The sequence below is a fragment of the Paramisgurnus dabryanus genome, chromosome 17 (assembly GCF_030506205.2).
Source record: "Paramisgurnus dabryanus chromosome 17, PD_genome_1.1, whole genome shotgun sequence".
Classification (NCBI taxonomy): domain Eukaryota; kingdom Metazoa; phylum Chordata; class Actinopteri; order Cypriniformes; family Cobitidae; genus Paramisgurnus; species Paramisgurnus dabryanus.
In genome coordinates this window covers 19700504-19712465 of record NC_133353.1, presented here as the reverse complement: position 1 = coordinate 19712465, position 11962 = coordinate 19700504, and the positions used below count along the sequence as shown (strand labels likewise).

The 11962-nt window shown below is 40.5% G+C and overlaps 1 protein-coding gene across 1 annotated transcript; it reads left to right on the top strand.

The window, feature by feature from the left end:
• Window positions 1-10583: 10583 nt before the first annotated feature.
• LOC141280925 (uncharacterized protein F54H12.2-like) lies at window positions 10584-11636 on the top strand. The gene is made up of 2 exons (XM_073812277.1): window positions 10584-11051; window positions 11151-11636. Exons 1-2 carry the CDS (start codon window positions 10584-10586, stop codon window positions 11634-11636), a joined length of 954 nt encoding a protein of 317 aa, XP_073668378.1.
• The last annotated feature ends 326 nt before the right edge of the window (window positions 11637-11962 follow it).

Sequence of the window (11962 nt, the reverse complement as noted above, 5' to 3'; positions counted from 1 at the left end):
AGATATCTGTAGAAGGAAGATACTTACTGTGTCACGAGCTAAAGCTAAACTTACCCAGCACGCCGAATGTCCAGAGATATCTGTAGAAGGAAGATACTTACTGTGTCACGAGCTAAAGCTAAACTTACCCAGCACGCCGAATGTCCAGAGATATCTGTAGAAGGAAGATACTTACTGTGTCACGAGCTAAAGCTAAACTTACCCAGCAAGCCGAATGTCCAGAGATATCTGTAGAAGGAAGATACTTACTGTGTCACGAGCTAAAGCCAAACTTACCCAGCACGCCCCGAACTCCCAGAGATATCTGCAGAAGGAAGATACTTACTGTGTCACGAGCTAAAGCTAAACTTACCCAGCACGCCGAACGCTCCGAGGTATCTGTAGAAGGAAGATACTTACTGTGTCACGAGCTAAAGCTAAACTTACCCAGCACGCCCCGAACGCTCAGAGATATCTGTAGAAGGAAGATACTTACCGCGTAACGAGCTAAAGCTCAACTTACCCAGCACACCCCGAACATCCAGAGACATTTGCAGAAGAAGGATACTTACCGTGTTACGAGCTAAAGCTAAAACTCACCTAGTGCGACTTGAAGGTCCAGAGCAATCTGTAAAAGAAGATGCTTACCGTGTGAGGAGTTAAAGCCGAATTTGCCCAGTACGTCCAGTACGCCTGGAGATACCTGAAAAAGGAAGATACTTACTGTGATACGAGTCCAGGCTACAGTCATATCCAATCTATCCAACCCGGTCTGTGGAAAACAAGAGGAAATTAGTAGGACGACATTGATTCGATCAAGTTGCTGCAATACTTACCTTGTGTTTTACTTTGCCCTCAGGAGGACGAGGTGCACCACGAGAAGTCTCTCCACGCAGAAGGTGGGCCGAGGACGAAGGAGCTCCGCCCGGCCCTTGCCCTGTGATCCCTTGGCCCCACGGAACCGACCACTCCCCTCAAATGTCCCTGGCCCCGTAGTGTTCCCCTGAGGGCGAGAGGATGTATTTTAGACTCCCTTCCCCACTTCCCTTGATTCTTTTTAATTAAATTAAATAAAGTTATTGTTTTATCTTTCATTCATCTCTCGTTGTTTGGTCATTGGGGTGCTTTTGGGACCTCCTCGAGGTGGGACTTGAGAGGAGTGTGACGCACATAGCCTGTGGTCCACTCCGGCCTGTGACATAATTATGCCGCAATAGTTAGCCTGTCTTAAACCACATCACAGTGTGACACTTGCATTACATGTGAACGACTCCTACGCTAATATGATTTTGTTTCTCTCTACCTGTCTCGTCCTTGACAACGAGGACAATGAGACAAACAGACCCAGTTCCGGTAAATGTGAAAGTCGGCACACCTCTAATCTACTGGCTGTCCTTCAACGTGATGCCCAGCTGATGCATGACCAACGATCAACGGCTGAACCTGCTTAATCTCCGCTTAATCTCCTTATCCGTTTACATGTATATATATATGTATATATACAGTCTTGTTCAAAATAATAGCAGTACAATGTGACTAACCAGAATAATCAAGGTTTTTAGTATATTTTTTATTGCTACGTGGCAAACAAGTTACCAGTAGGTTCAGTAGATTCTCAGAAAACAAATGAGACCCAGCATTCATGATATGCACGCTCTTAAGGCTGTGCAATTGGGCAATTAGTTGAATTAGTTGAAGGGGGTGTGTTCAAAAAAATAGCAGTGTGGCATTCAATCACTGAGGTCATCAATTTTGTGAAGAAACAGGTGTGAATCAGGTGGCCCCTATTTAAGGATGAAGCCAACACTTGTTGAACATGCATTTGAAAGCTGAGGAAAATGGGTCGTTCAAGACATTGTTCAGAAGAACAGCGTACTTTGATTAAAAAGTTGATTGGAGAGGAGAAAACCTATAAAGAGGTGCAAAAAATTATAGGCTGTTCAGCTAAAATGATCTCCAATGCCTTAAAATGGAGAGCAAAACCAGAGAGACGTGGAAGAAAACGGAAGACAACCATCAAAATGGATAGAAGAATAACCAGAATGGCAAAGGCTCAGCCAATGATCACCTCCAGGATGATCAAAGACAGTCTGGAGTTACCTGTAAGTACTGTGACAGTTAGAAGACGTCTGTGTGAAGCTAATCTATTTTCAAGAATCCCCCGCAAAGTCCCTCTGTTAAAAAAAGGCATGTGCAGAAGAGGTTACAATTTGCCAAAGAACACATCAACTGGCCTAAAGAGAAATGGAGGAACATTTTGTGGACTGATGAGAGTAAAATTGTTCTTTTTGGGTCCAAGGGCCACAGGCAGTTTGTGAGACGACCCCCAAACTCTGAATTCAAGCCACAGTACACAGTGAAGACAGTGAAGCATGGAGCATGATATGGGCATGTTTCTCCTATTATGGTGTTGGGCCTATTTATCGCATACCAGGGATCATGGATCAGTTTGCATATGTTAAAATACTTGAAGAGGTCATGTTGCCCTATGCTGAAGAGGACATGCCCTTGAAATGGTTGTTTCAACAAGACAATGACCCAAAACACACTAGTAAACGGGCAAAGTCTTCATTCCAAACCAACAAAATTTATGTTATGGAGTGGCCAGCCCAATCTCCAGACCTTAATCCAATTGAAGACTTGTGGGGTGATATCAAAAATGCTGTTTCTGAAGCAAAACCAAGAAATGTGAATGAATTGTTAAAGAATCATGGAGTGGAATAACAGCTGAGAGGTGCCACAAGTTGGTTGACTCCATGCCACACAGATGTCAAGCAGTTTTAAAAAACTGTGGTCATACAACTAAATATTAGTTTAGTGATTCACAGGATTGCTAAATCCCAGAAAAAGAAATGTTTGTACAAAATAGTTTTGAGTTTGTACAGTCAACGGTAGACACTGCTATTTTTTTGAACACACCCCTTTCAATTAATTGCCCAATTGCACAGCCTTAAGAGCCTGCATATCATGAATGCTGGGTCTTGTTTGTTTTCTGAGAATCTACTGAACCTACTGGTAACTTGTTTGCCACGTAGCAATAAAAAATATACTAAAAACCTTGATTATTCTGGTTAGTCACATTGTACTGCTATTATTTTGAACAAGACTGTGTATATATATATATATATATATATATATATATATATATATATATATATATATATAGTGATTTTGACACAAGCACGAATTAATTTAGTTATTTTACACTGGCAACAACCATTGGTTAGTATGCCAAAGGACACTAGAGGTTTCACCTCAAGTGTGTGCGTGTGTGGGTGTCAGATGACCCCTCCCCCTTCTACTTCGGGGCACCAGCTAAATAATTTCACTTTAACAATAAGAATGATCTAAATAGATCATTTAACAAATAAGAAAATTAGAGGGAGTTGGTCATCTAATTTATCTGAAGGATTTTGTGAGATTCGGACCAGCTTGTAGAACCCTTTAACTGTATTATCAACACAAGGAAGACACAGTGGTAATAAAATAGAATTTATTAACAAAATATAAACAAGAATATATAAAAACACTACTAAATAATACTAAAATACTAAATAATAAAAAATATAGAAACAAAAATGCAGAGAATAGAAAATTGAAGTGACTGAGCTGAATTTATGGCAGAATGTTTTCTGTGTCTGGTAAGATGACAACCTTATTTTTATTAAAGAATTATCTGCTAAACATTAAAGAAATCAGTTATGCAATATTGAAAATCATATATGGTAACAGTTACTGATAGAATACACCAATGCCATGGTTTCAGGAAAGATTTGGTTGTGTTATATTTACGTTCTGTGCGGTCGAATGAGCTGTCCGGTGGTGGCCCGTCGGCCACGTGTCAGGCTTTGCAATGGGGAAAGAGTCAGGTTCAGTTCAACAGCCTTGAACACGAAGTGCTGTGAAAATGCTGATCTCCGGGAAGCACCGAGAGGATTCTAGCGATCTGGAACACGCAGATGCGATCCTGTAGTCAGTGCAGAAGGTCTAATCTGGAACACGCAGATAAAGGCCTCTTGAAGTGTAGGTTTGCTCTTCTGAGCTTCACCTTGTTGCAGACGTAGGTTATTGCCTTTCTGGACGTGAGGCTCAAAACGTGGTGTGATCCGCTCAGTTTCTGGACGCACGGGCCAGAGACTCAGAACTTGTGGTCGATCTGGTTCAGTCTCTGTTGTCGAACTTAGAACGAGGAGCTGTAAAATCTCAAAGAGAGATTCACAAACTTGGTTGGGTTTTTGATGATCTGTTATTGTCTCTCTCAGCGGGAGACAAGAAGTTGGGTGCTCTTAGAACAGAGCCTGAGACTCAGAGCTTTGAGTTTTTTTTTTTTTTGAATAAAAGAATATAAAACAGAGCATAACATTATACAGTCATTTACAAAACAAAATATAGTGTTAATTGGACATCGGGCATTTGAAAATAATGTCATAGTGCTTTAAACATGTTAATGACTTTTTGTTTTTTAACAATTTTAAAGAAGAAATAAAACATTCAAATTCTGCTAAAAACACCTTGAAAATTGGGGATGCATTTAAATACTTTTGTTTATGTATATAGAATTTAGCCTGTAATATGAATAAATTAACAATATACTCAAGATCTTTGTTTGCATTGTTTTCATAGTGTACAATGATATCCTTTAAAGAAAATAAATATTTATCCTTTACTTTACTAAAGATATAGGTTGCCAATTCTTTCCAAAAAACTTGGGTTATGTTACAATAAAAAAATAAATGTGTTAACACTTCTTTTCTAAATTTTACAAAAAGAACATAAATCATCAATATCAGAATATTTTGAAATTATTGACTTAACAGGGTAAATGGTATGCAAAATCTTAAAATGTATTTCTTTACTTTTGTTATTTATACAGTATTTAAAGGGAATTAGCCAAGCTGTTTTCCAAATAATATTCTCGATAATAGAGTTACAAAAGAATTTTCCTCTGGGTATTAATTTATTTTGATTTTGTAATATAGTGCAGATATGTTTGTTATTGCATTTTTTATCATTCAGTGCAAGACCATTTAACATTAATTTGGGTTTTATCATCACTTTAGAGTTATAAAGAACATGACCTTGAACAAGATGAATAAGAGTAAGAGGAATAGCTTTACAGACTGAATTAAATTCCTTGAAATGAACAGGGAAATTGTGGATTTGCATAAATTGTTCATAGGGTAAAAGATTCCCATAATTATCAAACATATTCATAAGATGATTTATATCCCTTTTAAACCAATTTCTTAAAAATAAAGATTTATTGCCAGTTGTTATATTGGCATTATTCCAAATGAAGGAAGTATGAGGAGAGAAATTATGTGAATAGCATATCTTCCAGGCTAACAGCACTTGCTGGTGGAATTTGGATAACTTAAGAGGAAGTTTGGAAATATTGAAGTCACAGGTTAGTAAAAAATCTAACCCACCTATTTTGTTATGTGGTTACAAAAGGAGTTACGATTAATCAAACATTTTTTAATCCAACTGATTTTAAAAGTTCTATTAACATCTTCAAAATAAAGTACTTCCAAGCCTCCTTCAGCTTTCTTATTAGTTAGCACCCTTTTCTTTAGTTTTTGAGATTTGTTTTTCCAAATAAAAGAATAAAACAAATTATTTATATCTTTACAATAAGAGTCTTTAACATACAAAGATAGGGAGGGATAAACAAACTGAGATAATCCTTCTGCTTTAGATAAAAGAACACGACCATAAACAGACAGATCACGTTGTAACCAACAGTTTAATACCGTTTTTGCTTTTTTTAATCTAAATGAGAAGTTTAAGTTTTGTCTTTCATTAACATCTTTTGTCACATGAATTCCTAGGTATTTGACAGAGGGTTTCACATGAATATTATTAAAAATGTTATCATTTACATTATGTAAAGGGAGAATTTCACATTTGGATAAGTTTAGCGTTAAACCAGAAGCTTTAGAGAAAATATTGATGAAGGAGATAGCATTGGGGACAGAGGATAAGTTCTTAAAAAAAAAAATAAGGTTGTGTCATCTGCCAATTGCGATATTTTAATTTCTTTTCCAAAAATTTGGAGACCTTGAATTTGTTCATTATTTACAATACCAATGGATAATAATTCAACTACCAACAAAAATAAAAAGGGGGAAATTGGACAACCTTGACGTACACCACGTTTAATGTTAAATCTTTGAGTAGTAGAATTGTTAATTATTACGGAGCTATTTATATCATTGTAAAACATTTTAACTACATTAAAAAAATTATTTCCAAATCCAAAAAGAGGAGGGTCTGAGTCGCCTAAAAGAACTGAGCGCTAAGGCTGCCGATAACGCACTCGATAGCACAGATGGATGCTTTACAGACGTCGGATTAAAAATCATTACAGGAGTGATCGGAGTGCTGCTAAACCACCTTGTCAACAACAAGATCAAGCAAGAGTGTCTGGAGTGCGAGATAAACCATCCTAAGCCCTATTCGGACAGGATTAGTTTTACAGGGGTAGATGGCGTAATGTAATTTTACTACAGGACGTCGGTAATATTAATGGTCAATTCGGACGGGATTAGAAATCTCTGTAAAACATTCAGAAGTGGGAGGGGTAACTCGTTGGCGCAGCGCGTCACCTCTCGTCTTCACGTGCACGTTACCTTGCTTCCAGATATCAGATGTGCAAACAACATGACACAGACAAGGAAAACGCGAAACACTGTGTTTAATTTCAGTTTGGGGAGAACGTCAGTTTCATAAACAGTTCCGCGCATCTGAGAAGTGAATTTGACTTTTTTTTTAAGTTTGTGTCGTGTTTTATTCAGAAACTGACTTGCCACTGACTTGTTTCTCCGTCTAGAACGCAAGTAAATGCCTCTTTAAGCGCTTTTATATTTAAAAGAATCCCGCAAATTAAAAGGAAATGACGCGATTTACGTGTATATTTACAGCTAGTCTATTCGCACTGGATTAGTATAACCTGAGGTCATTTCTCCGGACCTTTTTACAGAAGGTAAAAGACGCCGTAATCTTTACTGACATTGTCCGTAATGATTACTGACATGGAGCATTCGGACTGGACTAAAATCACAGAGAAGCTCTGATAAAACCTTGCTTTACCCCACCTCCCTATGTAAAACTAATCCCGTCCGAATAGTACTCTAGTCAGCGCCGACATTCCTGTCTGTATGAACCACCCTCATACTTTTTCGACTTGCACTTTGGAGAGTTTACAGACAAGCTGTTTCAACCCATCCTACATCCCATCGTCAACTACGCTCTACAGCGCAGCGGGCTAAAGGCTGATCCTCGGGCTATTCAAGGAGCTGCAGGAGCTATTCTCCACGAGTTAAAAGACGAGCCGACCATCATCTCGAAACTAGAAGAAATCTCAGAAAACCTGCAGGGCGACGACACAGACACCCTAATTTTTGACATCGTCGATTTCTGGAAATCTAATACAGTTAAAGAGTAACCATCAAAACATGGGAAACTTCTGCAGACCACGAATCATCATACCCTCTTTGTTTAAAGGGTATTACAGAAGGCAACTGATGGACTTGATGCATAAGGCAATAGAGTCGAAAAATGACCCCGCCGCGGAAAGCGTTCGTCTTTCAAATTTCAAGGAAAAAATGGCTGCTGTGAGAGGACTGTCAAATTCATGGGACAGTATGAGTAACTTCTGCTTTAAAGACCGTATGTCGGTCTGTGCTAACCTCAGAAAAGTTTTGGACGTTGTGTGTAAATGTAGAGATGAGATGGGCATTACAGAAATCATGTGTATGTGTACATATGTATCGGAGGTCTGTCTGGTGCTGATTTCAAAAGATGAGAAACACGAGATTAGCAAAATTGTCGAAACTCTGGTCGACTACATGCTCGACCGAAACATGATGTCTTGCGTACATTTTCTCGACTGGCTGGATATAATATAAAGTCATATCAATGTTACTATCTATGTAATCATTTGATTTGTAATCATCATCATGTAACCCCTTTTATATACTTATGTGACCATTTTTGTAATCATCATCATGTAACCCCTTTTATATACTTATTTAACCATTTATTTTAAACGCCTATGTAATCATTTATTTTAGCGACTAACATATGTAACCATATTATGTAACCATATTATGTAACCATTTAAATAAAGTCTGAAGCATAAAACCTTTGTCACCCATTCTTTTGCGGACGGGGTAAAAGCTAACATGGCAGAGCTCATGAAGAAAGCATATTACACGCCGTCTAACCCCGGTTCGTTAGGAGGTAAAAAGCGTTTAAAAGATGCCGTTTTAAAGGACACGGGCGTTAGGCTTACCGATCAACAGGTTTCAGAGTGGTTGTCAGGGGAGGATGCCTACACATTACATAGAACCGCTCCTATAAAATACAAATGGAATAGAGTCGTTGTTTATGGTGTGGATACACAGTTCCAGGCGGATCTCGTCGACATGTCCGCTTATTCCACGGAGAATGATAATATAAAATTTTTACTGACTTGCATAGACGTGTTTAGTAAATACGCATGGACGCGTGTGCTGAAGAATAAGAGCGGGCTGGAGGTTACTAAAGCCTTTGAATCTATACTCAAAGAGGGACGAGTTCCACAGAAATTGCAGACGGACCAGGGCAAGGAATTTTTTAACAAGCATTTTCAAGATTTGATGAAAAAGCACGACATTTACCATTTCGCTACCGCCACCGATTTGAAAGCGAGCGTCGTAGAGAGATTTAACAGGACATTGAAAAGCAGGATGTGGCGACTTCTAACGGACACTAATTCAGGTCGATACATCGATGTTTTACAAGACATTACGCTAGGATACAACACCGGTTATCACAGGAGTATTAAAATGCGGCCGGTCGACGTCAATAAGGAAAACAAGCCCCAGGTGTTTCAAAACCTGTACGCAGGTATGAAGAGCGAGACACGGTCGTTTAAATTTAAAGTAGGCGATGTCGTGAGAATTTCTAAAGTCAGAGGCACTTTCGCCAAAGGTTACGAGCAGAACTACACAGAAGAATTTTTCACCGTGGCCGCTTGCGTGCCGAGACAGCCTCTGGTCTACAGACTTTCCGATTATGATGGAGAAATCATCGACGGTGTTTTTTACGAAGAAGAGCTACAAAGAATTATTGTGAGCAAAGACAAGTCGTTTAAGGTAGAAAAGATTTTAGGGGAGAAAAAACAAGGCCAAAATACTCTCGTTTTAGTCAAATGGTTAGGTTGGCCCGCTAAATTTAATAGCTATGTAGACAAAAAAGCCCTGGTGGACTTGCAACCATCTTAAAAATGCGTAGATCATGAAACGCATAGTCATTTGAACCAAAAGCTACCATGGACGACGACGGCTTCTACGTCACACTACCTTGCAACGCTTCTTTGTCAGTTTACCCCGACAATCGAATATCTAGCTACAGAACAAAACTAGCGACGCCTATCGACTTGAAAGGACGATGGACGGTAGGATTGTGCGAGATTGAATATCCTGGAAGCTGGTACAACTTTAACCGGGAAGACGGAGCTTTCTTGCTAAACATGTACCCTGACCGTAAGATAGATGTAACCCAAAATCCCGACAGCCCTAAGGTCGACCAACTATCGAGATTGTTTGTTTCAAAGAAATTAAATATCCATCCCGGGTACTACGGTAATGTTCAGACAGTGGTTAAAGCGATCAACGCCGTGCTAACTACATCAGGGGTACTGGCTCTCGATCATATAACAAACAAAGTTTATCTGTCGGCTAAGCCTAACATTTCATTGACCTTCTACGGAAAGCTAGCCCATATTTTAGGTTTGATACCGAATGTTCCTTTAGGACGAGAAAACTACCATGGAAAAGCTGATTTTGAAAGAGATGTCCTGACGTATGCTCCTCACCAAACTGATATCCACGCCGGCTTTTACACAATTTACGTTTACACCGATATTATCGAATACCAGACCGTGGGAGACTCACAAGTACCCCTTTTGAGATGCGTACATATTACGGGTAAAGACAAAGATTCCGTCAGTATCAGGTACGACAAACCTCACTACGTGTCGATCAACAAGTCGCTCATCACGGACATCACCGTCGAATTAAAGGACGACCAAAATCGCGAAATACCATTTTCTCACGGAAAAGTTGTCGTAAAATTGCACTTTAAACCGGCTAAACAATCTGTGCTTTGAAAATGAGCTATAACAATCATCGCACGATGAACGCGGACGATTACATCGCCTATTACCGGGACCAGGCCGGTTCTGGACTACCGGGATACGCGGGAGGCGCCGTCATGTATGGCGCTGGTCTAGGCGGTCTTTTCAGAGGTTTGTTCAGAATGGCAGTGCCGCTGCTAAAAAAAGGATTCAGCATAGCGAAGCCTCACCTAAAAACGGCTGCTAAACACATAGTTTCGGACGTCGTCTCAAACGCTCTATCGAGCTTTTATACCGATAAACCTCAAGACGGGTCAGGCCTGATGGTTATGGCACGCAAGCGACTGTATAAACCCCTGGGAGCGAGGAGGCGTGGTCATTCGATAAAGAAAACAAATAGCGGTCGGAAGAAACGCTCAGTAGCGCAAAGAAAGTGAACGAAACGCGACAGTGAAGCGATCCCTAAAGACCATATTCTAACATGGCGTTACTGCACAACATGTCTGGAGAATGTATCAAGTCGGAGCTGGATATATTTACAGTTCCGCCGACGCAGACGTCTCTTGAGAAAAATGATTATTTAGAGGTTCCACCTTTATCGGCTATATCAGACTCTGCTCCTCTGGAGTTTTTTATCGCCGGCACGGGTGAAGATTATCTGGATCTAAATAACACGATGCTCTTTCTCCGGCTTAAAATCACGAGACCTAACGGTGCCGACATCGCAGACCCCGCGCCTGTCGGGCTAATAAATTACGCTGGGGCGACCCTGTTCTCACAACTTGATATAAGCCTCGGTGACCGATTGATCTCTCAGAGCTCAAGCACCTACACTTACAGATGCATCATAGAGTGTCTCATGAACTACAGTAAAGATGCTCTGGAATCTCTTTTCACGCCCGGTCTGTTTTACAAGGATACCGCGGGTCACACGGATGTCCGCGACCCCGTAGGGTGAAACAGAGGCCTGTTGAAGAGATCGTCTTTCACGCATGGCAGCCAAGCGGTAGAGCTGCTAGTACCTATTCACGCCGACATTTTCTTTCAGGAAAAATTACTGATAAACGGCGTCGATGTTAAAATACGCCTGATCAGGGGTAAGGATGAATTCTGTCTGATGAGGAGCGATGACGTGGCCTACAAAGTAAAAATCTTGTCGGCCTCCCTATTTGTCAAGAAAGTAAGCGTGTCGCCAGCCGTCAGACTGGGTCACGCCCAGGCGCTGCTCAGCACGACCGCCAAGTACCCTGTCGACAGAGTTTGTCTTAAAACCATCTCTCTACCTGCAGGATCGCGCGTTTCGAATCAAGAAAATCTGTTTTTAGGAACGCTGCCGAAATCAATCATCCTGGGGATGGTTGATAACGACGCTTTTTCCGGATCTTATGATAAAAACCCATTCACTCTCAATCATTACGATTTGGAGTTCCTGGCCATCTATGCCTACGGTAAACAAATACCGTCAAAACCTCTGCAGCCGGATTTCGTAGTTCATGAGACACTCTATGATGCATCTGTAAGGGTAGGTGCTTGAGCTCTGAGAGATCAATCGGTCACCGAGGCTTATATCAAGTTGTGAGAACAGGGTCGCCCCAGCGTAATTTATTAGCCCGACAGGCGCGGGGTCTGAGATGTCGGCACCGTTAGGTCTCGTGATTTTAAGCCGGAGAAAGAGCATCGTGTTATTTAGATCCAGATAATCTTCACCCGTGCCGGCGATAAAAAACTCCAGAGGCGCAGAGTCTGATATAGCCGATAAAGGTGGAACCTCTAAATAATCATTTTTCTCAAGAGACATCTGCGTCGGCGGAACTGTAAATATATCACTGCATGAAAAGAGGTGTATCCGTACTAGGAAAC

Excerpts from the sequence above, each read along its gene's own strand:
- LOC141280925 (XM_073812277.1), top strand. The coding sequence starts at position 10,584 with ATGGCGTTACTGCACAACATGTCTGGAGAATGTATCAAGTCGGAGCTG. Across the intron at positions 11,052-11,150 it reads ACACGGATGTCCGCGACCCC|GAAAAATTACTGATAAACGG; the intron begins GTAGGGTGAAAC and ends ATTTTCTTTCAG.